Source organism: Myotis davidii, unplaced genomic scaffold (genome assembly GCF_000327345.1).
Source record: "Myotis davidii unplaced genomic scaffold, ASM32734v1 scaffold295, whole genome shotgun sequence".
Lineage (NCBI taxonomy): Eukaryota > Metazoa > Chordata > Mammalia > Chiroptera > Vespertilionidae > Myotis > Myotis davidii.
In genome coordinates, this window is record NW_006286683.1 from 631,622 (window position 1) to 640,964 (window position 9,343).

At 49.3% G+C, this 9,343-nt stretch overlaps 1 protein-coding gene across 1 annotated transcript in view; it reads right to left on the reverse strand.

The window, feature by feature from the left end:
• Positions 1-9,343, reverse strand: part of GNPAT (glyceronephosphate O-acyltransferase) — a 19,643-nt gene that overhangs the window by 9,276 nt on the left and 1,024 nt on the right. Inside the window, 3 exon segments of the mRNA XM_006758639.2 lie at positions 531-660; positions 2,164-2,340; positions 5,472-5,654. Coding sequence (XP_006758702.1) covers positions 531-660; positions 2,164-2,340; positions 5,472-5,654 — 490 coding nt within the window.

The following is a 9,343-nucleotide window of genomic DNA, read 5'->3' on the forward strand; positions in this document are numbered from 1 at the left end:
TTGGGCAACGACAGGCCATGTGCCCGCCGCAGCAACGTCATCCGCCGACTTCTTCAGTCCGCACCGCCGCTGACCCTGACAGGCCAGCATGTGTCCACTGGCCCTGGACAGCCGGCCAACAAGCTCCCCCTCCCCAGGGGACCATCCGGCAAAACACCCACCGTCCTTAATAAAGAAGCCAGGCTAAGGCGAGGAGTTCTAGCATCAGTTTACAGGAGTCCTTTTCATTTTCCCTGATTTTCAAATAACTTCCTCACAAGACCATAGACGAAAATGCGTTTAAAGTGCTTAAGTCCCAGCCCTATTTCTCCCCACTGTTTACTACCCTTATTACCAGCCGTATGTGTTTAAACCCCAGCTTCCCTGACTACCCTGAGAGAGGGTTAACACATAACTTATTTGCCTTAGAAATCCTACTTTTGGGACCCCATCCTCCAGGAATGAAAGCACTGGTATAAAGTCTGTGGCTGCGATCATTCCAGCGCACGCTTTAATCTTTACCATCGAAGAAAGGAGAGAAGCGCACGCACCCATCCCCGCCGCGATGACTGGGACCGGCAGGTCGTAGTTGTACAGGAGGAAAGACAACATCAGGAAGTCGATGTAGCTCCGGTGGCTGGGCAGCAGGACAACCGGGTGCTCCTGGATGGCTCGCTGTAGCTTTAAATACATAAATGAGACGCTCTGAATCATTTCAGTGTTCACGTTATTAAAGTCACGCCTCACGTCAGAACACGGGAGGATGGGCACATGGATGGAGGGGAGACTGATACTGCATCTGCCTCCCCTCCTACACACACCACACGTGTCTGAGTTCTAGGTAACCTCACCCAATGCAAGGATATGGAGAAGGTAAACTTTGATGGATCATAACAATAACACTGATGATCGCTAACTTATATCAGGTGGGCACCATATTAAGCATTGTACGTAGTAAGCATGTTACACACATTGTTTAATGCCAGGTATTTGTGAAGAGCCTTAGCTTCCTTGTGTGTGGCATGGCCGCGCATTTAATAAATGGCAGATCTGGGAACAGAAATGAGGTCAGTCGGAATGAGAAAGTCAGCTGTGCCCAGCTGGCGTGTCCCAATGGTTAGAGCATCGAGGTCACGAGTTCAATTCCCGGCCCAGGACACATGCCTGGGTTGCAGGTTCAATCCCAGGCCTGGTCGGGGCTTCTGTGGGAGGCAACCAAACAATGTGTCTCTCTCATCGTGCCCGGCTGGTGTTGCTCAGTGGTTAGAGCATCGAGGTCACGAGTTCAATTCCTGGTCCAGGGCACATGCCTGGATTGCAGGTTCAATCCCAGGCCCGGTTAGGGCTCGTGTGGGAGGCAACCAATCGATGTGTCTCTCTCACACTGATGTTTCTCTCTCTCTCCCTCCCTTTCACTCGCTCTAAAAGGCCATGGAAAAATACCCTCGGGTGAGGATTTAAAAGAAGTCAGCACTGTGCGCTCTGCTCCAAACGTGTCCACAGCGAGAGAACACGCTTCTCTCGGGAGATTAAAAACAAAACCGACGAATTTTCAGGACACGTGAAAGGAACAATACTGCCAGGGACAGTGGATGCCGTGGAGCTGGGAGGCATGCAGGGGAGCTCCCAGATGTACCCGAGGCTGTCAACCTCACCCGTGTTCACTGGTATCGACGTGTTGTCTGTTTCTCTGAGCCCTTAGTAGGACCGGCTGAGGGAAGGAGATCTGAGATCAGGGAAGGCATGGCCCGCCCGCTGCCCGGGCACAGTGCCAGCCGTTCTTGGGCAGAGACCTGGCAGTGAGTGAGCGATCTGAAGAGTCACAGGAGGAAACACTTGAGTGAACAGAATCCTCAGAGGCAGCCGATGGATGCTTCTCTCATCAATGTTCCTCTCTCCCTCTCTCTCAAATCAATAAAAACATATTTTAAAAACAAATTAAAAAATGTAATCTTTATAGGAAAGTGTCTCCTTACAGGAAAAAGCAAACTATTAAGTAACAGAAGTGACGGAATTAGAAAACTCACCATCTGGCACTCATCACACGCCCCCGTGCGAAGAGCCGAGCCCTGTGCTAGGGGACGCCCACTGGCCCGGCCTGCCCACTGAGTGCAGGCGAGAAGACGGGAGCTGCCCAGACCGGGAGGGGCGAAGGGGGGGGCTGTTTCAACCAGAAATACTCACTTTCTGAATACCTTCCTCATTGACACACACTTTGGAGTAAATCTGTTTAAATATCTTGCTCAGGGCAAAGGCAAAAAACCGGATGGCTCCCAGACGCAGCTTGTGGCTCATCTCATCCAGGATCTGGCAGGCTTCCTCGCGGAGGGCGTCCTGGGACTGGAGGGGCTCCTTGGAGAGCTGGAGGGGAGGGAAGCGGGGATGTGTTTCTGGAAAAAGGAGCCACAGCCCTTTCACTCACACCAGGTCCACACGGCTGATACTGAGAACTCAAAATTAGTACGTTTCTCCTTCATGTAGGCGGACATTGTATATTTTCCAATGAAACACAAGTGGATAAATGATCCTCTTTAGACAACTTCACAGACTAGGAACTCACAGGGAAGCGGCTTTCCAGGGTGGCATGTGAGACAGGAGACCAGCCCCCTCTCATCAGGTGCGTTTCCAGCTTCCCCCAGGAGCCACGGCCCTAAACACACGGCATGGCGCCTTTCAGCGACTGCCCGGTGCCATGACCAGGTCACGACCAAGGTAGAGACAAGACTACACTGAAGCCCCATTCACACATCAGATACACGGGACCTGCTACAGAATCCCGACTATCACAGACGATCAGTGAGCTCCACGCACTCACAAGGAAACGCCTTCACTCCCATGGCAGAGCAATCTTCTGGTCACGAGAACAGAATGCGGGCGCTGTGCGAGCCCGGCCAGGGCCTGGAGCCGAGCGCATCCGTTTCTGTCCTCAGGGAGCCAAACTGAGTCCTTCGAGCCGCCCCAACAGGCGCTTTGAAAAGGAGGGAAGTCTATGTGTTAGCTGATGGCTACCCAGAATGCTCTGCTTCGGGTGAGGAACAGACCAGGGGGTGGGATGTTGGGTCCCCAAGTCACATGCAGTGAAGAATACCTTATCTTTTCCCAACACTACGGTGAAGTTAATACAACATAAAAATAGCCTTTTTTTTAAAAAATAGATTTTGAGTCAGAGAGAGAAACATTGATTGGGTGCGCCTCCTATTTATGCATTCAGTATAGCTTCTTGTATGTGCCCTGACCGGGGATCGAACCCACAATCTTAGCACATTAGGACAAGGTTCTAACCGACTGAGCTACCGGCCAGGGCACAATTAGCCATTTGAACAGAAGCGATAAAGTAGAAGAGCAGTCCTGTGGTCTTTAGCACCTTCACCAATGTTGCGCAGTCAGTCATCCTCTATCTCATCCCATGCCTTCTCTTCTCTGAGGACTGACTCAATGCAACAGGCCCAAGAGTGTGGAACTAGGATAAACGTTTCCTCTTAACCTGTATTCCTCTCTTGTCCTCTGAGAGGGATGCAGCAAGAAAGGTGTAGTAACACAGTCAGGGGAGAACTCACACTGAATATAAATGGACTGAGATGTAACGAACAGGAGGCTGGGGAGTAAAGATGGCCACAGAGAGAACAGCTGAAAAGTTTGAATGAGAAGAGAGAGGAGCCCGGCCAGTGTGGCTCAGTAGTTGAATATCGACCTATGAACCAGGATGTCATGGTTCAATTCCCAGTCAACTCACATGCCCGGGTTGCGGGCTCAATCCCAATGTAGGGTGTGCAGGAAGAAAATTTTTAAAATTATGATAAAAATATACATAATATAAAATTTGCCATTGCAATCACTTTCAAGTGTAAGTTCAGTGGCCCTGGAATTGTCTATAGACTGAAGGGAAGGGGCTGATGAGAACAAAAGGCTGCAGAGAGAGGACAGGGAGCGGCCACGGTCAGTCTGTCCCAAACAGAACTCAGCTCCTCTCCACTCCCACCACCCCCTCCCCTGGCTGCGAAGGCTTCTTCCCTTCCCTTAATAATGTCTACTTTACCTCTCAAATGTCTCTGTTGTCTAAAAGCCTTTGTACATTTTTGATCAGGGTAAGGGCAATCTCAATGTCAACTTGTCACCTAATCATAAACTTGAACTTACAGGACTCACTTCCCTACAGATCCTGCACCTACTGACTTTGACGACATAACCTAAAATGCAAACAGCCCTTCCGTTCCCTAGGGTTATGTGTTTAAAGAATAAACAGAATCCCTTGCAATAGCCAACACTGGTACTTGGCGAGGACAGGAGCAAAACAAGGGCAAGAGCATTGCAACTTAGTAGCCCAGCAACTCAGTAGCCCAAACATCATTGCAACCAAGTTGCAGGCACCAAATAAAGAGTGGCAGGTGCATGGCTTAAGGTGTCTACACTTTAAGCATCATGAGCAGATTTCTTATCTCTATTTTTAGCAAGGTATGTTTCTAAAATATAAACAATCGCACCAACTCCAAATGGAAATCCTTCAATAGCTTTGCACAACTTCTAATTCCGATACAAGGCTTGCAACGCCAGAGGCCCTGCTTTCCTCTCCAGCCTCAGTTCTTACCATGACCCCTTCTCTGCTTCTGTGGTCTGGTCATGTTAAACCACCTTCAGTGCTACAAATACGCGTGTTCTCTGGTCCTTAAAACAAGCGGGTGGTTCCCAAACTGCCACCCTTTGGAATGGACCGGGCTTCCTTAAAGACTACCGATGGCCGGCTCCTTCCCAACCTCCTGGTGTAATTGGTATGGGGTGGGGCTGACGCACAGGGATTCTTAGAGCTCCCGGGTGAGGTTTGAAAACCACGGGCAAAGTTATTGCTCTATTAGAAATACTCCTTTCACCCAGTTCACCTGGAAAACTCCTAATCCTCTTTCAGGCCTCATTTTAAAAATCTCTAACTCCCTACACAAAACTAGCAGGTGGCCCCTAACAGGTGGCCCTGCGGTGGCGCCCACTAGTGTATCTTGTATCAAAGTTGATGGTACAACTGTCCTCATGCCCCATCAGACTGCACACTTAAGAGGCAGGAACCCTGCTCCAGTCCCTCACTGCTAGACCCCGTGTCTAGGACAGAGGCTCACACACGTTCTGGCTGTGGTATACATTTGATGAATGTGCTGAATGTAGCCAAACCTAAAAAGATACATTAGGCCCAGCCCAGCCAGCGTGGCTCAGTGGCTGAGTGTGGCCCTAGGAACCAGGAGGTTGTGGTTAGATTCCAGGTCCGGGCACAGGCCCGGGTGCGGGCTCCATCCCCAGTCGGGGGCGTGCAGGAGGCAACTGATCCGTGATTCTCTCTCGTCACTGATGTTTCTCTCTCTCTCCCTCTCCCTTCCTCTCTGAAATCGATAAAAATATATTTTTAAAAAAGATACATTAAAGATAGCCAAATAAATTCATAGCATCAAGAAGAGAAAGAACTTGTTGACCAGGAGCAAACCGGGCTGCGTTGAAGACGACTCACTTACCTGCTTAATGACGTAGTAAACCTCTTCGGAGTTGAGAACGCTACTCTTAATATCGCTTGGCGTGCACGGGACGAGCCCCTTATACAGGAGCGGGGTGTAGCACTTCATGGCAAACTTCAGGTCACTGACATGCCTCCTCTCCTCTAACATATCTTCAAACTCATCCCACTTTTTGAGCTCCTTCTGTGGACAAGGTAAAGGAAAGAGAGTCATGCACATCCTGCATAAGTCAGGACAGATTAGGGACTGTACTTGTAAAGCTTTATTTCTGCCCCATTTGTATGCTGTGACATGTGACAAGAGCAGAGTGACCGAATGTTAGATCTTCATATTCCAAGAAAAAATGTAAATAGGATCAATAAATTGATATTGAATTATCATAATGTTTTATTTTATCTTTTAAATGTTTTTTTTAATTGATTTTAGAGAGAATGGAGGGGGATATATAGAGAGAAACAAAGATATCAGAGAGAAACATCCATTGGCTGCCTCCTTCATGCTCCCCGCTGGGGATCGAGCCTACAACCCGGGCATGAGCCCTGATGGGAACCAACTGTGACCTCCTGGCTCATAGGTTGACACTCCACTGAGCCACGCTGGCTGGGCTATTTTTTAACAGGATTTATTTAATTGTAAACATATAACTTAATCTTTAATATTTTTTGAATCCTCACCCGAGGATATGTTTATTAATTTTTATAGAGAGAGTAAGCAGAAGAAGGGGGGGAGGGGGGGTGGGGGGGAAAGACAAGCATCAATCAGTCGCCTCTCATACATGCCCGACGAAGGATCGAACCTTCCAACCAGGTATGTACCCCGATGGGAAGCAAGCCCGCAGCCTTTCGGTGCACGGGACGATGCTCCAGCTGACTACCTGGCCAGGGCTTACACTTTAATTTTTAATAATGGCTGCGTTTTAACATGGGGCTTGCAAGCTTCGTGAAAATTTAACGATCAGCCCTGACAGCAAGTACAAGACTACAGACTCCGGCTGCCAGCACTGGAAACGAAACACTCTAAGGACAATGGGATAGAGTAACTAATGAAAAGGGGTGGGAGCGCTACTGGAGATTGAATGGCTGGGGAAGTCCTCTCTGGGGAGGAGAGCTTTGTGCTGGGACCGCAATAATAAAAGCAGCAGCGGCTGCCCGCCTGGTGATGTGGTGTCTTGTAGCACATTGTAAGGAGTCGAGATTTTTCATTCAGAGTCTAACAGGAAGCCATAGTTTGGGTGACAGGTGCGCCAGCGATCCCCCACCCCAGCCTCCTTTGCATTCTGTGGTCTCACTCCAAGACTTCCCCAGGCCAGTGGCTTAGGATACAACCTACTTGTGATGGTTGCCAAGCCTACATGTTTAGACCATATTTCTCACTCTATTCAGATGCCTCCCAAGCCCCTTGTGATGGATCTAGTCCATAACATAATAATCCACAAATTAAAAATCATTAACTTTGCCCTGGTTTGGCGCAGTGGACAGAGCGTCGGCCTGCGGACTGAAGGGTCCCAGGTTCGATTCCAGTCAAGGGCACATGCCTGGGAGGCAGGCTCGATCCCCAGTAGGGGGTGTGCAGGAGGCAGCGATCGGTGATTCTTTCTTATTGATGTTTCTTTCTCTCCCTTCCTCTCTGAAACCAATAAAAAAATATTTTTAAAAATTATTAACTTTGCCTCCCCCATCTCAAACTGAACACAACCCCAATTACACCCTGACCAAACCTGCTCCGTCCGCATCTCCTATCTGCGAAAGGCATCTCATCCACCCAGTTGCCCAATCACAGAAACCAGGAGTCAACCTCAGTCTGCCTCCTCTTCCTTAGCCACCCCTTCAGCTGCCCTCCATACCCCACAGGCGGCCCATCGCCCTCTCCCCACACTCACTGCCACTGCGACTCGGGCTGTCTTCCCTCCTCTGTCCTGACCCATGTCCAGGATCCTGGCATCAAATTCCCTCCCAGCCAGCCTCTCCTTCCACAGCCTCCACTTAAGTGAAGTAGGAGAGGTTATTCATCCAGATAATCATGGCAGAAACCAAGCAGGTCTCTTAGACCTTCCACGTACTAATGTGATCCCCTTAAATGGTGCCCAGTGAAGTTCAGATTTCAGCCGTAAGGGTGGGTAAACACGACACATGGAATCCCTTTGGGAAATGTCGCCTGCCTACTTCCCGGGCTTCCTTTCTCTGGCCCCCCTCTATTCCAGCCTTCCCTGACCCCTTGGTTCCCAACGTGGAGGGTTCTATTCCTTACATGGATGCCTAGACCAGGCTTCCTCTCCCTCATCCCCCTTCACATCTCAAAAACTCAGCGCAGGCGTCACCTTCTCTGGTCCCAGACAGGTCAGGGGCTCCTTCTCTCACTCCCACAAGGCATTGCGCATGTTTCCACCACTGCCCTCCTCCCACTTCATTGCAACTATTTGTTTACTTTCATGACTTCCTTGGAAGTCCTGAAAGGCGAGGGCTGGCTCTTTAACTTCTGTGTCTTGAACACTGAGAAGAATGACTAAGGGCTGCTTGTTGCAATCAGCAATATCTCAAGTATCTCGAATACCACTCTCAGATTAGATAGCACATTGCACAAGCCCAGGACAGGCCTGAAATAGTAATAGTAAGAAAAAGCTCAGGACATCAGGAGAGGAAAACTGTGTAATCACAAGACATGTGCAGCGCCCGTCCGAGGAGAAAGCTCATATACAACTGCCTAGTCGTTCACAGGAAAAGTTGAGAAAAGTCTTATCAGTAAAGAACCATTGGTGAATGGGAAGTAAAGGACCGACTCCCTCCTGTAATAAAGGAAACTAGAGGCCCAGTGCACCAATTTGTGCACAGGTTGGGTCCGATGGGGTGGAGGGGCCGATCAAGGGCTGGGCCAGCCGGGGGCAGGGGCTGCGGGCAGTTGGCCGGCTGAACTCCTGGTCAAGGGGACAATTTGCATATTAGGCTTTTATTACATAGGAGGATTGTACTCAAGTCACAAGCCCGTTAGGACTAAAAAAGGGACCTACGCCTGTCAGAGCCACACCACAACCCTCTTTCTACATTCCTTAGGGACTCCCACAGGGGCAGCAGTTAGAGGTCAGATATTCCCACCACACACCTGGCGGGTGGGAAGGCCATGAGGAGGGCCATTACAGTGACGAGCCTGGGAGAAATGGACCGCTACCAGCAACTAAGAGCTCCGAGCTCCGCCACGAAATGGTCATTTCCTCTTGTTCCAAAGAATACCGATCTCCCAACCAGAAGGCAGCCACATACACATACACACCCTCTTTTGAAGTTGCGGATTTTTGTTTGTTTGTTTGTTTATCTTGCTTTTTTGTTTTCCCTGTTTGACCTTCTCAAACAAATTAACATTATATTTAAGTCAGACTGACACTAACTGCTAGGACAAGCATGGTGGCAAACCTTTTAAATGCCCTCTTTTATTTCCTCCTAAAGTAGATAAAAATGAATCTATTGTTTTTTAAAAAAAACACAATCCATTACGCCAGGGTTATGCAACCCCGAGCGCTACAGAGCTCTCGTGACAATGGTGAGTGACCAGCAAACGTTTTGTTGGCATAAAAAGACCTGTTAACATCAGGAGACAGAGAGAGGCGGTCGGGGGGGAAAGGAGGCGAGTTGGAGAGAGGCTGGGTGGCAAAGGAAAAGTACAATGACAAAAACAGGCCATAAAACCTCCAGAAGTTCCAAATCTCCCTAGATTTGTTCTAATCAACAGAATGAATTGACCGACAAAATAAGACCCGAAGCAGGGAAGACATGGGACCGACTGACATACCTTGATGTGGGGTTGGGGGGAGAAAAACTTAAATCGTAAAAACTCTCTGCCCGCTGATGAGCCCAACACTCTCCCGCCGGCAGCGCAGGCCG